Raw genomic sequence first — 24,027 nt, forward strand, 5'->3', positions numbered from 1 at the left:
ATAGAATCGTGAATTTATCATAACAGTTACAAATTAGTAGAATTACTTCCCAATATTTGTAATTCTTTAGGGCGAATGGGACCGCTTGATACATCTACTTTATAAAGGGGAAAGTTTCATTCTTAGATTTTAGTTCTTCGAAAAAACCCTGCAACTGTACTTATACTGTAGGTGATCAGATAAGTAGTCTATGAGAAACAAAATGGAACAATACTAAAAAGCCAATGAAATAAAATTATTCCCCTTTATTTTGAAAATTGTTTTGATTAAGAAAATCGAATCTGTTTATTTTAATCACGACTAATGTTTAGGAATACCGATGCTGTTAAATATACTTTTTGTCTTATCGTTGAATATATAACTATATTCAATGCAAACCATTTCTGACAATTTATTTAAGCAGAATTTTATGATTATTTAGTACAAGATAGCTGTTATACTTTAATTAGCATTAAAAACATAGTGACGAAGGGGTTCGAATGAACGAAAAGGTAGGACGTTATGTTCGCAATAGACAAATGTATGCGTGTCATGTTTCATAAGAATCAATGGTACGTCCATCGCTAACCCTTACTTTAATTAGATATTGGTACGGGATGTGATTTTTGCGTTCCTACAATAACCTGAGAACCGGTTTTAGAATTATTTTTGAATTATAATTAGAAGCATAATTGGTCAATACGGTCCTCTACGGGTCAGATATTCTCTTCTTATTTTAATAATGTCATTTATTAATACACAATGATCGTTATATTTGAATAATTATTAATAATTTCATTCGTCCCCCCAGTTAATCGTGACACTTTTGCAAGTGAGTTCCACATTAACGTCAGGCTTGCGTTGTCAAAACGTGGACTGCGTGTTACTTCACGTGGCTCATGTGACCCGCGGAGCTGGTTTAAATTCTATAAATATTATAAATCTTGCATATGATATAATTACTGATATTATTGTTCTTACTTTACGCCCTAAAGAGTCAGGTCAAACCTTCGATTTTCATACAGCTACGTCATTGAACTACTGTGAATGGTGGTTGTGATATCAACTTTTCATTACATTACGGAAGATATATTTAATATGTTTTAGTTACTACAAATATCTACCATATTAGTAATACCAATAATACTTACACAATTAATATAATATAATACAAATATACTTACAATATTTAATTAATGACTTACTTTATAACTAGAAAAGGTAAAATAACAAGTATAGAACAAAGAACACGAAGTAAATGAATTATTTGAGTTTCATAAATATATACAAACTAGTTGTCAACCGCGGCGTCGCTTGCGCTGTTTAGTAGGTTAGGTTAGGCATAAAAAGTAGCCTCTGGACATCAATCTCGTTCCTTACTAAATTAAATCAAATTCGGTTCAGTGGCCGTGAAAGTGCAACAGACATACAGACAGAGTTACTTATAAATTATAAAAAATCGAGAGTAACTCTATTTGTGTAATAATATCTACTAATATTATTATTAGTAGATACAGAAAATACAGATATACAAATTAATAGTTACATAAAGAAGAAAATATCGTGAGACAGACCCTTGTGCCGAAAATTAGTTCTCAAATCAATTTTGTCGTCAATATTAAAACACTACCACCGTTTCGGAAAGCAGCCTCCCAAAAGCAAGCGTCCAAAGTCACATAGTTGCTCTTTTCAAATAAACTGATATACAATGCTGTTTTTCACAATAACTAGTGTCCTCTGATGGATTCCGAACTAAATTAAATCCAGGCGTTTTTTTTTTCTAAAAAAGTATTATTTTAATGTATAATAAGATTTATTTATTATTTTGTCTTAATAAATGTTCAGTCTTTTAGAAATACAACACATTGTGGTCACATTGTAAAGTTATTTGTAACTAAAGTAATAAAAACACGGTTACTCATAGGTCATTGGTGCCCACGCAGAACGCTTTGTTGGTTTCTGACAGACAATTTAATGATTAAAAATAATATAAAAATTCTTCTCGATGACCCTTAATGTGAACGAATTCGTAAAACATTTTTCTTCTCGATTATAATGTATTACTGTATCGATCATGTTATACTTTTTTTTATCTTTGCGAATTTGTTTGTCGATACGTTTTATTTAGATGAATATTTTATCGAAGGAAAAAAATTACAATTGATACTATTTTCAAATATTATTCTTATTACACACATCCACAGACACACACACACATGCATACTCACTAAAACTAAGTTAACTAAGAAGTTATTGTCTTTTGCAAATAAGACTAGACGGCACCTTGCAATTTATGCAAAAATAGCAAAAGATTAACTTGTTTGATCAGACATGCAAAATATATGTAAAATTAAAAACAATATTGATCTTTTATAATTATATTTACTGTAAGCATTAATTGTCTTACCATTTAAAAAGTATTATCCACATAAATTGCTTAATTTGAATTTCTGATGCGTGATCTTTTATTATAAGCTTGCATTATTTAAGACCACACAGACAGGCTGTTAACCACCTTCAAATAACATTATTTAGACCACTAGTCGACATTGTAATACCGCTCGCGTATACGAATAATATTATAAAAATCCGGTATCCACGATCTGATATTGAAATTTTGGTTCTGCAAGGTTTTACTTATAACGGCATCGGCAGATTTATTGTTTTTTTTTTTTGCAATGTACTTCACATCATTTTTCTTCTCTGTTTATAACAAAACAAATTAAATATGTTCACAAATATTAAAATATTACAATGTTAATTCTCAACAAGATAAAGTCAAACTTAAAAAATATAGTCAATTTGAGTTCAAAAGTAGATTGAATTTTGTAGAAATTAAAAAAAAAGTCATACATCATACTTAGATTACGAGAGTTATATTCATATTATTATATAAAAAGTTTTGTGTTTATTTATGGAAATGTTCTAATGCGATTGATATACTTAGTATGTTTCCAAAAAGTGTATCGAAAGATTGATATAAACTGCATACTATATTATCTTATAGAAATGTAAGTTCACATTGAATTTTAATATCTTTGTAAAAAAGGACAAAATAAAGACAATTGTGCCTGAAACTAAGATTATTTGTAGAGGCTTTAATCCAGAAATAACATAGATTTTTACCTATCACTCGTTGAAATACGAACCAATAAATAATCCTGTGCTATATTATTAAATAAGTTTTAGAAATATTATGACACATTTAAATAAACCTGTTTAATACGCTTGGCGTTTTATACGACGAATACTTAGATCGTTAGGAAGCACATCTTATAAAAATTAATTTAAAAATTGCACAGGTATATTAGATATCTTATTTTGCCCGTATTATAGAAAGAGCTTCAATTGTCTTTTGTTAGAAGACTAGCGACCCGCCCCGTTTCGCAAGGGTGCAGTTTATTAACAAAGAAAATGATATAATAAAAAAATAATTTAATACCCTTTATCACTCAGGAATAATTTAGTTTTCTATCAGAGATCATTTTTTTTAATTTGCATAGTTATTTCCTATGATTACCCCCTACATACATACAAACAAACAAATTTTACCCCCTTGTTTGTTACTATAATATAAATACATATTTATTATATTACATTAAGCTACAAGAGCTCACGGTAAGGTTTAACATTTAACCGCGTGGAGTAGCTAGTATTATATTAAAATATGTTAGGCGTTTGTTCAGTAAGAATGTTAACATTGTCCGAAATAATGTTTAATGGCCGTTGAGTCATAAAAACATTTGACTTTTTATTTTATAAAAATTTAAATCGTTTTGCCTTATTTCCTGCAGATCTCTGAAGGTTACGAATAAGTCATGTCTACAGACCACACGAGATCAAGACAGCCGACAATATTTTTGGAATAGAACCTCAATTAAAATAATTTAATGATACATTATAATAATATAAGGATTTATCGAATGATTTAAAATCAAACAAAATTTATTGAATATCAATATATTTTATTATTTCCCAATTAAATAAAAAACAAATATTTAACTAATCGGGTTGTATCAAAGAGTTACATTATACTATAATAACGTAAAGTAAGAACTCGTTTATCTTAACTAAAGATCGCGGGTTCGTATCTGTGGACGCATCATTGGGATTTCACGTACTTAATTTATATTTAAGTATTTATAATTATCTCGTGCTCGGCGCTCAATTAAAACGTCGTGAGGAAGTCTGCCTGTGTCAAATACAAAAGTGTCAAGTTTGTATACCCATTGGCCCGGTGTAAAACAATGAGTTGGAATAAGTTCTAAGCCTTCTCTTTAACAGGAGGTGAGGTATTTGTCTAACGTTGGCAAATTTACGAGTATTAACTGTTACTCCCATACCTAAAAGTGGGATTTTGTGTGATATCGAAATAACATAAATAACAAATAAATTCGATAGTAGATATATATTTTTTAATTTTATGATATAGGTAGGCGGACGGGCGGGCAAGGTCACCTGATGGTAAGAAATATTAACCATTCCTTATATTGCCAATGCGCCACCAACCTGGTAAACTAGGATGTGCCTTGTGCTTGTAGTTGCACTGGCTCACTCACCCTTTAAACCGGAACACAACAATACTAATTATTTCTGTTTGGCGGTAGAATATCTGATGAGTAAATAAGGGTAATTCATTATTCCAAAGTGTACAAATTTAAATATCAAATGAATATAACGATCATTACAATCCATACAAAATTAGCGATGACAAAGTAGATATTACAAATGTAGGTTTAATATATATATTCAAAGTACTCTCATTAACTGTTAAAAATTCATATAAGAAAATATTGTAACTTAATTAAATCGTGTAAATTTTAACATGCGCCAAAATAAATTTATTAAAAAATATAAAACGAACATAAAACTAATCATTTAAAATTCTTATAAGTCATATAAGCATTTGTTATGAGTCTTAACTACTAATCACGGTTATCTCTTTTTTCAAACGCGATATTGCATGGCGGCTTGCAACAGTGCAGTGATTACTGCCTCGGGTTAGTTAGCCGCCTCACGTTAACTTGGGCTATGATTAATTGACTTCCATATTAGGTTCTACCTACATACTGTATTAGAACAACGGATTTTGTTAAAATTAAATAAATTAATAACGGAAGTGCGTTTATTTTAAGGCCTTATAAATAATAATATACGTTCGATTTTTAAATTATAATACATAGTTAAATATATAAAATTTCTGAAATTATTTTTAAAATTCATTGTATTTCGCTATATATTTTCTATTACAGTTAAATTATGTAGAACAAACAGGTTCTGCACTTTTGTTTTTTACTAAATATCTTGAGTGTCAACTAAAACAAAACACGAGCGACATTGCAGAGAATATAACATAAGTTATTTATATATTCTGTGCCAAACCTTCTAAAATAAAAGTATTATTACAGTCTGTAACTTGCCTAAAGTCTACTTTTAGAATATTCAGACGTAGATATTGTATCGAGCACTTCGTACTTTGTAAGTAGTCCGTACCAACCACAGCCTGGACCCTGAAACACACGTGTTCACACTAATAAAGGAATAACTGCGCTTTTATTGTTAAACTTCACTTCGTATTAGTAGTGTAATATTAATGTTTACATTTTAATTTTTTTCGAATGAACATAAATTTCAAATATAGAACATATTTTATTTATTTTTAATTTTAACTATAGACGAAATATATTATTTACACGGTTGGACCGCTTTCGATTTTTTTTGTGCTTAAGCAGGCTGATTTGTACTGGATATGGTAGGTGGCGCAACGAACGGGAAGTAAATAAAATTCCCGGAGTTTTATCTACATATATAAAATAATTAATAGGTAAAGACAAAAAAGTTAAGTGCCTTCGTCACCTCGATTTGTCAAACGATTATTTTCCGTGAACTTACGTCGAGCCCTATAAATAAAAATAAATTGGTAACAAGAGAAGAATAAAATATACACTAAACACATATGATTACGCTTCTATACTAATATTATAAATGTGAAAGTAACCCTGTCTGTCTGTATATCTATCTATCTTTTGCACAAACCACTGAACCGAGTTTGATGTAATTTTGTATTTAGAAAGCATATTAAGGAATGGCGTAGACGTAACGTACTTACGCGAGCGAAACCGTAGGCGACCACTTGTCTTAAATATATTACTTACGTGGTCATTATATTTTACTGTATAGAATTCAAAGTACAGGAGCCGAACAAAGGCATATAAACGTAAACAAACTGTAACTCCGACGAAACGTTCTGAGTAAATTTTCACACAAAAGGTGAACTCGCCTTTAGCGAAAACCGTGTTTGCAGTGTTATTATAGAAGCCACAACCCTTCAGCATATTCAAAGATAATAACTGCTGCCCGCACTATCTTCGTTGTGAATTCAACATGTACACAAAAGTAATCCCGTAGATTATGAAACAGGAGATAGGGCGCGCCTAACTTAATAGTGAAGCAACAAAACCGAATACAAAATCAAAAGCGAATCTAAGTCTAATCTCGACTCTGTTTTTTTTCGGTACATCAAAAGCACTGTCATTTAATTATTAATTATTAATTAATGTATAAACAAACTTTTAATTACCTCACCAACGACCAAGAAATTGCATTAGCTTTTGATTTTGTATTCGCTTTTACTATAATGTTGCGCGCGCTCCATCTGCCTTTCGTTTCATAATCTGTGAGTAATCCTATTTAATCTACATTTACGAGTATATTTGCATAATTAAACTAGGCACTGAAGAATATTAAAATATAGTCAAATTATAACTATAATTTATATTTAAAAACGTATTATTAATCACTACAATGTATAAAAAAATGGAATGGGTTTTATAATAAACTATTCGCTGTATATTATTTGAATATTGGATGATTTTAAAAAAATAAACATACAAAATGAAAATAAAATTGAGCCTAAATATAAATCAAATATATATACTTAATGAGAATTAAAATAAACTCTTCTTGAACAATTAAAAGCCGTAAGACATATTGAGACGTAGAGATAATATGTTTTTAATTTCTCTTTCCTATTTTTGTATAAATTTATCGTTAAATATTGTATTGAATAAATATAAATAATAAATTTTATGATACACGATTTAAACCATATCAAATATCTTTAAAAAAACCTTACAAAAAACTAAAACAAATTATTTTTTGTTTACCAATATTTTAAAAATATAATTTAAATTCAGTTCCTATAAAAAATATTTATAGGTACTAAGTTATTGCTGATTATAAAACGCGTTCATTAAAGTTTAAAAATCGAACGCCTTTTCATTATACCCTTCTTTTTATATATAATAATATAATATTATTTTGTGATATTTTCCATCATAGATTTTATTCTAGAAAATCGAAAGGTTCTAAATTGATGAAATACATATGTATATAATATAGAGTCAGTCTAATATAGAATAAAAATCATTATATATTTTTTAAAATTTTAACCAGTGTTAAGATAAGGTGCTTATAAATGAATTGAAATAGTGTTCTTGTTTAACTTTGATAATAAATTAATGTTGTACATAGATTTAAAAAAGGACCACCCCTAAATAGCAAAGATAATAATAGTCAAACGATAGATAAAGACAAAGTATGCTGACCGCGTGGGTGTAAAAGAGATGGAAAAATAGTTGCTACAACCATTATGGGTGGTCGAACACGTTTTTTTTCTTTGCGATTTATACTCGTACAATCGGTTTGGGAAAATCAGTGTTAATGTCAGATTTATTTTAAAGATTTTTTAAACAAAAATAATAAATGTTTGTTTGATAATATCATTATAGTGCGAATGGGGAGTCCTGCTCTTCTTTCTGTGTCGAGGTTTTGGGCTTATTCAACCACTCCGTTTCACGCGTGGGCTTCATCCCGATTTTTTTTCACCATCAAATACGAGGTGAATAAAAGATCAGTGGCGCTTGTTTATAATATTTATAATTTAAACATATTTTTTTTTACATTGAGAATATATTTATATTAATATCTTTCATTGTGTGATCAAAACACTTGATTGAATTTTATAAAATAATTAATTTATTAACGTCATGTTCATTCATACTTGGTGGCTTACTGATATATAATTAAATAATATTTTAGCGTTCTTTAATTTTATAGATAAATGTATTTAAATATTTATTTTTCGATTATTATTTTGTCATTAACGCAGTCGTTATAAATTTTAACGTATAATTAGTAAACGACTTGTGACAATAGGTACAGAATAATTCATTTTATCGAAATTCTCAGAAGATTTCGGCATCGCGTGTCAATTATAGTCGCGACCCAACAGTAGTGTAGCTTGCTATTATATGACATTCACGCGTAGTCGCGGTGCAGACATCGGGTAGACAGAGCGCTTTCACGGCTTCGTCGTGGTTACCGGTAACTTTCAAGTTCCCTTTGTTTACTTCGTCACGTGTCGCACTAAAATAAAGCTTATTCTGTAATAATAAATGTAGATGATAATGGTCACACGTATGCACGCAACATTATATATTTGTTTTTTGTTCTTTAATGTAATCTCTGGTATTTATCACTTTGGTTTTGTTAATACAAATTTTTTGTAATACATATCACTATGAATACTTCACGCATCGTATATGTGTTTTAACTACGCAGTGTAGTGCGTAATACAGTAAACGAATAAAATTTAAAACGCGTCGGAGTACTTTGATATTACTATTCTCAATACTTGAATTTATGAACGTAAATTATTATTGTATCGTTCATAGGAACATTTCGTATTCATATTTTTATTGTTATGTGTCGTGAGCGATCAACAGCGGAACCTAGTATTGTAAATAAAGGTACAACATGCTTAAACTACTTTTTATTATATACACAGAGGCACATTTATTTGCACCATATCGTATTGATCTTCAAACACACGTCACGGTATGTTATTAGTTCGTCCCAAAAATGAACTAAGGAATAATATGTCCTATAATTGAGTCATAATAAACAAAACTTTAACGCTTTAGCGATTTTATATAAATAAATTTAACCCTTATAATGTAACTTTGCTGCAGGCGATATTAAGGCCGTTTAATCGGTTTAAGTTTGCTTGTGTTACAAAGAGAAATACGTAATTTAGCTAATGCGAATAATATTATAAAGTGTATTTTATTATAAGTATATGTAGTTCGTCCCACAGCTGGGAATCCATCGTCGTTTTAACAAAGCCTGCGATGTCACGAGCTAATACCGATGTACATAATTAACAATAACACGAATCGACCTAAAAATCTATAAACAATTTGACAGCTTTGTGCTTGTAAAATATGCCATTAGTAAGTCAATTTGCTTGTAATATTTTTCACATAGAAAGCGATTTTTAATAGCTTAGAGGTAAAAATTCGTATTGAGCGGCGCCTTTAATATACGCAAAGATAACCGACAAAGGGGCCGAAATACAACGCACTATTCGATTCCATTGTTTACTTGTGTATTGTTAGTTACAAAAAGTCCGAACGTTTAAATTAATTATTCATAAATATTACGTTTGAGTTTGACTAAAATTAAAAATCTACCCCATAAAACTGGATCTAGAAGACTGAAATTTTAAAACAAAGGTTTATTTTATAACAAATGAATCCGCCAAGAAAAGTACTTACGTAATTTTGGAGTATGGTGTCTAACGAAAGGGTCAAGTTATATGAAATTTATCCATACGAAGTCGAGATGGGCAATTAGTAAATTATAATATTTCCAACATGAGAATAGTCGGGATTATATTTATATTGATTCAATATTGATACTGTACGATACTGCTGAAAAGTATCTATTTACAATGTTTAATTAATTTATTAAATATTCTATTACTTTGGAACGTTAGAAGGCTATTGATAGATACGAGTAGGTACGAAGAAAATTCTGTCCAGTGTCATAATACTGTACGGTTAAAGAGATAGGTAGAGGATTGTAGGATTTTATATGAATTATATTTATATGTAGATGATGTGCGTAACATACATAAGCAGCCCGTAAATGTCCCACTGCTGGGATAAAGGCCTCCTCTCCCTTTGAGGAGAAGGTTTGGAGCATATTCCACCACGCTGCTCCAATGCGGGTTGGCGGAATACACATGTGGCTGAATTTCGTTGAAATTAGACACATGCAGGTTTCCTCACGATGTTTTCCTTCACCGCCGAGCACGAGATGAATTATAAACACAAATTAAGCACATGAAATTTCAGTGGTGCCTGCCTGGGTTTGAACCCGAAATCATCGGTTAAGATGCACGCGTTCTATTATTATCTTTTTAATTGAACCTTCATTTTTAAATGTTTAAGGTTAAAGTATTTGTGATATTGTTTGCTGACGATACTTCATTACATTTTAGAGTTGATAGAAAAAAATATGACAATGTAAGCTTTGAGTTGTCACAAATACACGAATGGTTTACAACGAAAAAATTTGTTTAGAATACCAAAAACATAAACTTTGTTCTTCCATTTTCCACTAAATATGATTGAACCAGGAAAAATCAGCTTCATACGGTGATTTTTACCAAAAGTAACGACAAACTTATAAACGCAACGTTGCATCGTCCAAATGTCAATAAATCCTTCTTATGGCAAGGTTATCGTTTTGATAAAATCTGTATATATTTTTAGCTTTGCCAATTAATGAATTTAAATCTTTTGTTCAGATATCATTAACATATACAGCATATTACTCAACATATTATTAAAGAAAATAAAAATTCGTGTCGTAGGTCAGTTTATATTGGTTGATTGTCAGACATTTGATTTTTGATTTGTGTTTGATTGAACTTTTTAATTGTAATGATAGAAAAGATTAACTGTTTAGTTTTTTCTGGTTCTTCTCGGTAGAATCTTCATTCCGAACTGCTGCTGAAATTTTCTTGTAAAATATACTCGATTGAATTATCGAATAATAAAGATAATTTAAAGATCTGATATGACTAATGTTATCAACAATTTACCAATATAATATTATATAATCTACTACTTATATGATGCTGCTTCGTCCGATTATAAATAGATAGGAAATAAGTGTCTATTATTAGAGAAATCGTTATGTTCAGACAATATTATATTTTAAGTAAAAAGTTATCGTTGTAAAACCACAATATACAATAACGTGATTTTGTATTATTAAATAATTATTTAATTGACAAAAAAACGATTGTGATTGTGTTTATTTTTTTAAATTAATATCCTCCATGTGTGGAAAAAAATATGACGCATTATATATTGCGTTCGGATGCACACATTCGTTTTACACTATGCAAGCGCGAAAGCTTTCCATTCAATCATCTATCGTATTCAACGCGCTTTGTATAATATTGTCTTGCTAACAATTTTAGAGAGGGACGAAAATACTTTGTAAATGAGACGGCAGCAATAGTTCCCACAACGATTACGTTCACCTGAGGTGAGATAGTTGCGTCAAAATATTTTATCGAATTCGAATATCGATATACATATTATTATTATAAAGTTCTATTCTATTGCCTGTTTCTAAGACAAATGCAAAAACGGGCTTGAATTCAGTACGATCGGAGAGCATGTTTTTTCAATGTTATTGCAAAATATTTTTTCTATTATTTCGTTACATTTACCATAAAATATGAATTTTGTTACATTATTAAAAAAATCGCTAGCATACTTAATAGACAGGTCTATATTTTTAAGAAAAATAAATCAAATGTTATTTCATCGATAAACTATCTAGCGTTGTACAACACTCAAAAGAATGCACCTTGACAGCACTAAGGGAAATAGTTTTTTTTAAATCACATCAGACTTCACAATATATCATCCCTTTATTTACTCACTGCTACATATTCGCGCACACAGCTTTGTTTGGTGTTTGATAGATTTTAGGGCAAAGGGGTCTTGATTATGGAAGATAATTTCTATAGAACTGACACCAACGGTAACGAGTGTGCAACGTTCGAATCTATATAAAAAGACAAACGATTCATTTTATCTTGGGGCTTTGCTAAGTAATAATACTTAAATGTCTTGTAAATATGAGGCGACTAAAATAATTACTTCGGGACAAACATTAATTTGTCTTGACAGAAAAAAAAAGCGTATAAATCAGTCACCGTTTAAATTGGTAACACAATACAGCATTTCGGCAATAGGCGTGGTCAGAGATAAGATTTTATTTCTTTGAGAATCGCAGGGGGTCAGTCTTTTGTGATGGTAATGGAGGAATGAACTAAAGAATTAGGATGCGTAGTGCAATCGATACTGACTGGCCGATGTGACCTCCTTTGTAACAACTGACCCTATGACAGGTTGTATTGTAAGTGACACGCTTGTCCGATACGGGTTTGCAAGTGAGAATATAATTTTCAATTGAAAGAGGTCAAGGATATCAAGTTAAAACCCCTGTACAGGTACAGCGACATTTCAGAAATTCAGACAGGTCAATGTACTTTTTATTTTAATATTATAAATCAATATACAAATCATACGTCATGTTAGTTATTTTTTTTTTATTTCTTTAGATAAACGATTAGGTTTATTTTGAGTTCGGAAAATTAAAAAGTTTTTATTTAGTCTCGATATGTTTGTATGATTATTATATACAATCTGAAAAAAAATATGTCAGAATCGAATTTAGAATACGAGTTCTATCTTATTTTAAAAACAAATTAAAACAATTGAAATTTAAGCCGTTTCAAGAAATGAACTTTTAAAAGAAAATTCAAGCCTTTTCTAATTTACTCAATTGTCTTAGTTGGTTACTAAACCGGTCTTTGTCCTTTATTGTTTGTCATTGAAATAGAAATAAGAGTTCTTCAAATTTTGAGAAAAGAATGTACCATTAATGAATAAACAAAGATATTATCCAAAATCTGTATTCTGACCAATTTTAAATGGAGTTGAAATAATGTAATACATTTAATTTAATTTATTTATAATAGGTAGGTAAACGGACCACCTGATGCTTAGTGGTCACCTTTACCAATTGGCGCTGTAAGAAATATTAGTGTCATTGTTTACATTGGAAAAATTGAAATATAAAAACAATTTATTTATTAAGATACCTTCAGCAAAGTTTTTTCTAAACATAAAAATATGCTATATAGTTTTACTTATAAGTTAATCCAAATGTAAATTTAAATTTTAAATACTCAGCTTAAACACGTGCTATCATAAACTCGTAATAACCAATGTGCAATAAACATCACGTCTAACAAAATTCTACAGAATTCGTAAGAGTAGTGCAGCGTGCATTTGGCGCCTACTAAGATACATAGCTTTTTTTTTAAACATTATTAAACTTAAATTCCTTGAAAAACTACAAGCCATATTGAGTCTTTCGTTAATAACTAAAAGTATTATAATGGTCTATATCTCATTCTGTTAAGGATAAAATCTGAGTTAATCGCTTTCGACTAAAGCAATTTTTATTTTTATCTGTATGTAATGGTAATAAGGTGTATAATTGGATGTGCAATATTGATGTCCTGGCAGCAGGATAATAATAATTTGTGTTTTTTTGTTATTCAAGATGTCTGTGTGCGATGGATGCACCAATGATTTCGTATGTGTGCTTGTCTAGTCGTGTAGCAGCTGTGCCTATTATTTCGAAGTTGTGTGCAAGTATTATTTAGGCCGACTGAATAGATTTGATTCTTGACATGGTATTGGACCATCTTATACTGAAATGAAAAAAGAAAAAGATGTTTATTTTCATTATAATTATACAATAAAAACAAAATGTGCTGATAAATGTACGTGAATGGTATTGAATTAACCTACTTTATAAATTAATCCTGTTTGGGTTATAATTTACAGGGTTGCGTGTTACATTGAAATTTGGTCTCGCTAAAAATATAGTTGACGGCGGCTTAAAAGACGCAGCGAAATGTGTTTTTATTTTGTGTCAGTAATTATGCAAAGTAAACCGATAAAGCGATTCCGCTAAGTCACGATTAAGTCGTTGCAATTAGTTTTTTACGAAGTAAAAGAAATCGATGCAAATGACGGTTAGACTTTCTTATAACATGAATTAGTGACTAATGAAGACACATTGTACCAACATACGAGTTAAATGCAGTCGTTTCATAAACACAAAGGTTAAAGACTACAGTTTTTTTTTTTAACTTTGTATATATATGTGTTAACCTTTTACTTCTTAATTTGATGCTATGAAGGTTGCAATTGTATCAATTAATATTTAGTAGAGGTCAAAAATGTAAATATAGCATGTTATTAATTTTATTATAGACAAAACTATATAATTATTTCCATCATTACTTAAGAACGTTTATTTAAATTCGAATTTCATTAATTTTAAAACCTGTTTTTATCTATTTCGACAAACGATCAAAACCATCCAATCCTGGTACAATAACACAGAAACATTTTTTGCATCGTTGGCGAAGCCATTCCCAAGAACATGTGGACCGCTATGTTGCTAGATCAAATACACCATCCTGCCGGCATTGTAGCTTTATCAATACTTTCGAAAAAAAAATCTTGCATACATCCCTCTCATTCTTATATAACAGAAATCCCAATGCAAGAAAGAGATAGATAAAAAACGTCGTCCAACATAATTACTTTCAAAATGAATAGAAACTAAACAATGTGTTTCGAAAAGAATAAACTGTCGCTTCGCTAAGTCTTGTTCAGGATAATTGCTAATTTGTGTACTGAGCTTTTATGTATTCAAGTATTTACTGCATTTCGTTTGCTTTAGTTTCAGTAATTCCTTGTATATTGAATTTTAAGAATAATTTAATCTTTAATATGCCTATGGTTTAAATAATGTTCGATACAAAGTAATATTTGGTTAAAGAAGGTATATAATTATTTTTTTTAATGAAATTGGTATAGTATACACGAATATAGTACAAATAAAACTATTAATTTTATTTCAAACTTACTATATACTTATATAAGATCTAAGAATCGCATTGTACGATTTATTCTGATTACGTAAAAACACTTACTTGTGAAGCAAAAAATAAGTTATCCGAAATGGATGAACTTTACAAAATAATCAATAAGTTTATACATGCATAGTTTGCGCATATATTAAAATTGACCATGATGCGTTTGCAATTGACAGTTATTGGCAGGAACTCCGTGACATAGCATAGCAATAAACATATCTGCATATGAAACTATTTCTTAAAATAACAAAAATTTAAACCACGTAAAGCGTGCGAGCTAAGAGATACTATTTCCGTATCGTACTCGTAGTACTGTCGATTTGAAATTAATATTTTTGTATCGTGTTTTAAACCAGATTTAATCCGTCACCTTCAACTTAACCTTTACAAGTGTATGTTTGTTTTTATTTTTTATTTTAACCATATAAAATTTATAGCACAAAAATTTATAAATGGTAGAATTATGACGTTAATGTTTTATTGATCATATGTTGGCAAGGTATGATGCCGTATCATATAATGCTATTGAACTGAATATAAAGTTGTTTACAGTCTTGTGATGAAAACGCGTCTCGTTTTATATCAAGACTTTTTATTAGTTTTTTTGATATTCGAAACTAAATCTAAAATTATGTAAAAAGTATAGCGGATGCTCACAGTTGTATACTATGTAACTCTTTTATTTATTTTAAATATCTTCAATAGTCATAAATGAGGATACGTTTTGTGTAATGTCAAACTGAAAGAACTACTAACCATAAAAAAATATATACCATAAGATGCAGCGCTTGTCGGAGAAGTTGTTAATATAAAATATTATCAAATAAGCTGCGCTTCGTAGTTTCACTCGCTTTTTTAGACATTTGACGTGACAATTAATATCGCGTTCTTTGAATAAATTGCTCGGGTTTCTATGAACATATTATTTCATATTTGATGTATGCGTAATTTTTAACTGCACATACATAAGTCGATATTAAATATATATTTTTCTTTCGTTACTAAAGTTAAAACAAGGCTGTACATTCGTTCTGTAATGTTGTAGTTATAACAGTATTATCCTTTGTAACACAGCCTACCTACTCACTTAGTACACTTAGCATTGTTTAGATCTGGTTTAAAGGGTGAGCGTGACAGTGTAACGTCATGCACGTGGGGTATAAAATCTTCCCAATAATGTAAGGGATATTGCCAATGCCTTTGGACTGCAGTGACTACGTACCATTTAAAAGGGTACATCTATTTAATGCCATAATTTTTGTCATAAAAAGACATACGTTTTAATAACAAGTTGCAAATAAATATATTTTATGGTTTATTTATCGAAGGTATGTTATATTAAATTGCTCTTAGCAATAATAAATCTATAACACAAAAAATATAGTGAAATCATCAATTTAACTGACAACAGCCGTGTATTCCGTCATTATGTTCTGATGATCATTTCTGGGCTACAAATAAGTCGTTAGGAAATATATATAATATTAAATCGACTTCATACATTTCATTCATAGTTCTTTTCAAGTTATCTAATACTTTGTGGAAGGTTCTTATGGAAAGCAAAATTAAGATAGTAGATAGATGCCACTCATCACGATGTCTCCGAAATTATAGATCCGATTGACTTGAATTTTAGCATGAGGAGGCGCTTTCTAAGAAAGGATTTTTGGTAATTTCAATTTCTAGTTCAATATGTAAAAGTTTTGTTTTACATTAATTAAATATCATCCTCACATATATGTAACATGCTTGCAAATGAATAGTAATAATATGACAAGACTTATATGTCGATAATATACTGTTATCGATTCTACTGTTTTACTCATAAGGGAATATTAATTTAATTGTTTAAAAATCCATAAAATGCTAGTAATTACATGTCATTAAATTTCCTGTACAAGCTCAAATTAATCTTCAATAGCTCAATAAAATATATGAATATTTTTAAATTATAGCCTTTCAGACCAAAATGGTTGCCATACGATATTTTATAAATAAACATATTCGTACCCTCATGAAAAATCTATCGGGAAGGCTCCTGTTATAGGATTAATTATTAACAAAAAATCCTTCTCTCATCATTAATACCCCTTAGTTGGAGCTTTTACCACCACGCTCCATTGCCGTAGACACACATGTATCTAAATATTACGCGACATATACAGTAATACAGATTTAATCACAAAGCATCAAAAAATTAGAATTTCCATCGCCGAATATGATTGATAATAATTAAATATATCAAAAATGAGAGTGGATTGGATAAAACGATTTTCAGTTAACATTTAAATATTCTATAAGCCTAAGCATTTCTTATAGAATTTGTATCCTAATTAAAAGTAGTTTCGCATAAACGAACAAAGATAACGATGCTTAAGAACTTGCTATTTATATATAGGTAACTATACATACCAATGTCAAAGTCGTAAAATTATAGTTTATCGTTCTTAAACTGTTTTCGTGCTGTAGTGTCCCTTGGTTAATAACTTTTAATCACGGAAGGACTTAATTGATGCTAATAGTTACTTTGATAATACAATGAAAGTTTATTCAATACTATCTTTTTCTATTTTTACCTTTTTAATTATATTTGTAATTTAAATTCTCGTTGTTAACTAAAATATTCTATAGTTCAAGTCTATCTTTAACCGAATATTATGTCTTTACATTTATATAATATATGTATGTTCATATATTCGCGTATATATTCTAAAATACCTATAGTAATTTCACAAATGGGATACCATTATATACGTCTTGATCGTCCTCCGGTTATAGGCTAACGTCACACTAAATTAAATACGGCGCCATATTCAACGACATAAAGTATGTAATATATTTTTGTAATTGTTTCATTTTGCTAACACGCGGCTCAGCTGATCGCTTGTGTAATTAATACGACGGATAGATATTCGGTTTCATTATTTTATTAAATTTCACGAGTTGAAAAACAAATTACTTACTGATGGTAAGTGTCATTCCACCCATATACATTAACACTTAGAAGTATGAACCACATACCTCAAACCATCGATTCATTTACAAGAGAGACTAGCGTAAACACAAGTGCACTCTCTATTCCCTCACAAACAATACTTTACGAACATTCCGAGGCACGAGAGTGTGGACACTTCAGAATGTACATTGCACTATATTGGACCCGTATGGACACTATATTGGCGTGTAGGTAGCATGGTGGTTTGACTACCTCTGGTCTAGTAGCTCGCTTATGAAGCCACAGATTTCGGAAAAAGTCAGGGAGAAAAGAGTGCACCTGTGTTAAAGCAGACACATTGTACACCGTAATACTTCCCATACAACTAAAATCTCTTCAGAAAGGGCTCCGTCGTCGAAATCGGGCGGGAGGATATCATGTATGAAGTGACATGTTATAAAAATATGGCGAATATTAAAATAAACAAAGACCGTAATATGTACATGCTTGTTCATAATAAAAATGTAAATGCAGAAAACAGATGACGCTTAAAGTTTTACTATCGAGATAAACAATTTTATATTTTACTTTTCAATTCTCAGACAACTTGAAACAATATGAAATGCGCTAAACTCCACCTTCAAGATAGATCAACGATAAAATCAAACAAGACGAATAATGAGAAGCCTAGGAGATTCTGTCAGAAACGAATGGTTAATCCGGAACACGAAGAAGACCCTCGTTGGACTGATGTTTATGAAAGGTTTTTCTTTTAAATCAGTTACTGTATAATATTGTCTCCGCAGAATCTTGTGTCCGTTCTCAGTGTTTATTTTTGTTAATCCCTTAATTAAGAAATATTATTCCAGTACGTAGGTATATGATATTATTACTTTTATTTTTAATTTATTTCATATTGAACTTTATGACATCTGAAGATCGACTTTTTATCAAAGGCTTCAACATAAATTAATTTCTTTTATTTATATTATTAACATTGGTAAGCGCGTACTATTTTTTTTATGTTTTAGGTGGCAAACGAGCCGGAGGCTCACCTGATGAAAACTGACTACCACCGCCCCTTTATTTTAAATTTCATGATCAGCCAACGTTTTAAACTATTCTTATAATGTATATAAGAATTAAAATTGTAATAAAATTAATAGTACTCGTATTTAAAATTTTCAAAGCTTAATTTAGGAATTCAATTAATATAAGATCTACTTTCAGATTCTATTGCAACGATCACGAGAACTGTTACTTAAACGAAACAAATGACAGCGTTGGGACTCACCAAGGCCGGGAAGATTTGTTTCTTACAGTCCAAAATTTGCAGTTCCAAGGGGATGTTGACCAGAGAAGGAGATCCAGAACAAGCTTTAAATACAAAACTTTAACCGATAGCCAAAAGCATCGAATGTTTGTTAAACAAGTAATTGACGACTCATATCAAACTGACGTGGCGCGGTCTTCAATCCTCAGCGATTATGCCGAAAACTACACAAAATACTTTTCAAACAACGACCAGTCTAGACCATCATCTAGTAAATCCAGTATTATTTTATACAGCTTGAATAACAAATGTAAAGAAAACAAATCGACTCAAGTTGACTTAAGAAATGGTCAAGTAAAGAAAAAAACAAAATTTGAAAAGATTAAAAGTTTAAAAAAACGTGACCTCAAATCAACTATCAATGAAGAACTTAATCAAAATCAATGTGACAATAACTCTGCGGATACAAAAATCACATATCACAGAAATGGAAAAAGAAAAAGTCTTACTATTTCAAGAGCAGATAGTCCTGCCACAGTTCAAGTTATTCGGGTTGATGTTGTCTGTAATTACAGCTGTAGCTCCACAATATCTGATTACGACGAAAGTAAGAAAGAACTAAGCACTATTGACACAGAACAGGACGACAAGGAAAATCAAATGGTGAAATCAAAAAGATCTTATTACCCTAAAAAATATGTCTTAACAAATACCGTCAAAACCTTAGACGAGAATGTTTCTGGTGGAAAAGTCACATTGTTGTGTAAGACCTTTAAACTGACTGATCGGGCAAAAATGTTCTTAGATAGAAAAGACATTGATTCAGTTAATTCTGTTAGACCGAATACCAGTAAAGTTAGAAAATAAACGGTTAAAACTATTAGACTATTTATTTAATTTACATAAGCTTCGTTTATAGGTTTACTCAAATTTTATTAGGTTATTTTATAGATTATTTATTTTTCTTTTAATTTAATTGCAGCATATTTCTAAGACAGTATTCAATGTTTTTAATACACTTTACTGTTTAAAATTTAAATTTGGAATAAATATAATGGAAAACATACGAAAAGAAACTAGAATGTATAATAATTCAAAAATTATGTCTTCCAAATATTCTTATAATTTATAGATATGTTTTTACTATTATTGAAAAACATACATATATAGACTATTAATCCTTATTTTAAATTTTTTTATTGTAAATTTATAACAACATGTGGCCTTTGGTTTTTTCTTGACATTTTATTGTAGAGAATCAATATTTCCATATTATATAAAATACTAGATAATCGTAATGATAAGCATAGTTCATGTCTTTAATTAGATAAAGGCGTAACGTGTCGAGTACATGAGCGAAATCGGGACCAGCAGAAACGGCAATGATTAACGATCGGAACGGAAACGTTTCTGAATATTAATTTGTAGTGGAGGTCACCAGAGCCCTGGCAAATGTGACACGGCCGCAACGAAAGGATTGGTACGCCATGGACCACCCCGCCCGATGGGGTGTGTGTGCCGAATTTATAGGTGTGAGAGATGGAACTTCAGGGTAGCTAAAGGGTGAGGTGGACTTCGGACCCCCCTCACTTGGAGGGCTGTAAACCCCCCAATTTGCCCTAGTCCGGCACCCCGCCCGAGGCTCCCCGTCCGTTCCTGTCCAAGCGATAAGAGGGAAGAGGGGTGAGCGTCAAATGGACGTTTTACGCATAATTTAGAACAGTAAATGGATTCGAACGCTCTCCAAACAGCATACCTACCATGGAAACATTAATAACATCAGTACTATAATTTAAGAATAATACGATATTGTAATCGCGAATAGCTAATTTAAACTTGATCTTAACAATTAAACGCGTATATATTATATAAAAAAAAAAATATTAAAAAAAATATATTTATAAAATAAACAATTCTAGTTTATATACAATTTCTGTTTTTATATGTATGTACATATGGCTTTTATACGAATTATCTTATTCATATATTTATATATTTTAAAATAACTGAAAAATTATGGGCTAACATTGAAAGACTAATACTTAAATTAGAGGATTATATCAGCTTAATATCATAGACAGTCATAGCCACTAACCAAAATTGGAGCAGCGTGGTGTAATAAGCTCAAAATACTTTCCTCAAATGGAATGGCTATTTCTCTTACTCCAAGCAGTTATAAATAGTTTATAGTAATTACTGACCGTTAAGTTGTAAGCGTATATTCGAAAAAGTTATTACATCACATTTTTTTTAAATCTTTAATATAATAAGAAATTAATAAAAAGGAATATATTTAATTTAATCTTTCTAATCGAATAAAATATCTAAACTTATCATATTATAAATGTTTATTACCTAATAAAGCAAACACGACAGGGCAGAAATACATGGAATTTTGTATAGAGATAGCTTATATCCTGACTCGACAAAAATTTATTTTCAAACCGTATTGCTTTAAACTGCTATTTTCGTCAAACTTATTTGAATGCAGATGTAATTATTTTATACAACAAAGAACAAGAAGAAGGAAAACTATCCATAAATAGGCGAAAATAAACGAAAATGGTTCAATACCTTTTCTCCTCTGTTTGTCAAATGACTATTTTGTTTTGTAGCTGATCACGAGCTTTAGATATAGTTTTTAAAGAACTGCTTTTTTATTAATCTTTTTTTTATTCATCATGGCCGAAATATTTTTTTCTGAATGACTACCGTTTCATTTGAAATATATTAATGTCTATAGGTAGTGGTTATCACTTACCATCAGTGTAATGAAAAAGTCGTAATTTTATTAATGCACTGTATATAATTTTTCTCCAAATTTAGTTTTATGATACGGAATAAATTTGAATAATTACGGAGTTCTTGTAAATTTAATTCGAATTATCTCGATCTTTCTCATTTCTATATGTTGTATATTGAAATAAAACTAGTTTTTAACGGATTTAATCGCGTATATTAATTATTTTATTTTAACATCCCGACGTTTCGAGCACTTTGCAGTGTTCGTGGTCACGGGCAGACTGCCCGTGACCACGAACACTGCAAAGTGAAAAAAACTAGTTTTATTTCAATGTGTAATAATCGCGAAAATCTAAGACAACATTATGTTGTATATTATTTTAGAATATATATACATATATGTATATCGTTCAGTATGTGAAAGAATATTTTTTTTTGATTTATAACATAATAATAAATCTCAGTATTTTGTATTTACATAAATACGAATGGAAGAGAGTTCGGGATTGGCGATATGCAGTGAAATCGACCTTGTGGTATACACGTGACGCAAAGTTTAGTTATCTACTGAATTTTTAAAGAGTTCTACCCTTTTCAATTACTCGTTGAGAGAGGGTTGTTTCACTGTCCAAGCTTGGTTGACATTCCTTTTTGAGATGTTTAATTATTAACGGAAATTTCTTAATTTAGATACAACTGAAAAATTGTTTCTGCCTCGCACAATCACTCTGTGGAACCAGCTTTCGGCGGTTTTTCCGAACCGATACGAATTGGGAGCCTTCAAGAAAAGAGCGTACTCATTCTTTAAAGGTCGGCAACGCACCTGCAAGGCCCCTGTTATAGATGTCCATGGGTGGTGGTAATCACTTTCCATCAGGTGAGCCTCCTACTAGTTTCTCCTATAACATAAAAAAAAATCGAATTGCTCGGCTTCCGTATTTTGTCGTTCGACTTCATTGTAATTCAAATTATACAGTGTACTCCACATTTCATTAGAAATTATAATTTAACCTTGCACATTTTTAATTCAATATAAATGTTGTTATCATGTCAGTAGCCATCACTTTAACTAAATTCGAATACAATAATTATAACAAAATTAAAATGTAATCTGGTAATGATTGTTAATTCATATTTATTTGCTTGATTGTAAGTTTTAAATCAACGTGTGTATTAAAATAATAAAATCTCTTTTAAAGTGTTTGTTGCACAGCAATTCACACTTAATTTAAAAATAACTTAATAAAAAAATAACGTCAAAAAAGTGATCGAAGTGTAATAAATAAATAAAAAACTATATTATTATATCTGCATGACTGTTAATGGGGTTAACGAACTTATATGTTAAGCAAAACCCACGCCGTGTCCGCGTGACTAAGTGTTAATCTTCATAAAATAGCCGATTAAAGTAAATAAACAAAATATTCAGCTTTATTTGAAATGACGCTCATCTATATAATAATGACAAAGTAAAAATACCAGAGTTATATCATTTCATCACTTTAAATAAATTTATAATACTAGCTGACGCTTTCGACTTCGTTCAGACAAAGTAAGTATCTGATCTTTTTAACCAATGATATATATAAGTTTTCGAAAACCGATCGATACTAAAGCCTCGTTCAACCCAACTCGCATATTTTTTCACTCGTTTTTCTACCTATCTAACATATCGTAAATAACATCTCGTAATCGTTCTAAAATTATTAGTCCAAATTGCAAAGACTGTAAAGATAATATCTTTATTTATTTCACTAAGATAAAGATTTTGTCTTACTGATATTTAGTTGTCGTTATTATATTTCCTTTATTCATAAAAACTGTTTACTGTTTGGGCTATGTATGCTGACATGTGACTCTTCTGAATACGTTTTTGATACCATATTGCTTCGACAAAGTGTATTTGTATCTGTAATCGTTTTAGCAGAGGTCGCTTTAAAACCTTCTCGACTCTCAATTTCCTCTGTGACGACGTCAGTACTGTATAGTCATATCTCGGAAAATATTTAACAAATTATGTACCCTTTGTCCGACCTGAAATTATACACTGAATAAACAAACAAAAGCTACCTCTTTATAGTATCAGTAGGAGTAAGATTATTAATAAAATGTAGAGGTTTATTAAAATTTTATTTATCGTAATTTCAATTTAAACGTGCATAGGAATTGGCGCTTAAGTGATTTCGGTTCATAAATGATTTAAAAATA

General features: G+C 30.2%; 1 protein-coding gene across 1 annotated transcript; it reads left to right on the top strand.

The window, feature by feature from the left end:
• Window positions 1-18,421: 18,421 nt before the first annotated feature.
• On the top strand, window positions 18,422-19,944 carry LOC125076330. Its single transcript, XM_047688448.1, has 2 exons — window positions 18,422-18,567; window positions 19,035-19,944. Exons 1-2 carry the CDS (start codon window positions 18,422-18,424, stop codon window positions 19,942-19,944), a joined length of 1,056 nt encoding a protein of 351 aa, XP_047544404.1.
• The last annotated feature ends 4,083 nt before the right edge of the window (window positions 19,945-24,027 follow it).

The sequence above is a fragment of the Vanessa atalanta genome, chromosome Z, assembly GCF_905147765.1.
Source record: "Vanessa atalanta chromosome Z, ilVanAtal1.2, whole genome shotgun sequence".
NCBI classification, from domain to species: Eukaryota; Metazoa; Arthropoda; class Insecta; order Lepidoptera; family Nymphalidae; genus Vanessa; species Vanessa atalanta.

Excerpts from the sequence above, each read along its gene's own strand:
- LOC125076330 (XM_047688448.1), top strand. The coding sequence starts at position 18,422 with ATGAAATGCGCTAAACTCCACCTTCAAGATAGATCAACGATAAAATCA. Across the intron at positions 18,568-19,034 it reads TGGACTGATGTTTATGAAAG|ATTCTATTGCAACGATCACG; the intron begins GTTTTTCTTTTA and ends ATCTACTTTCAG.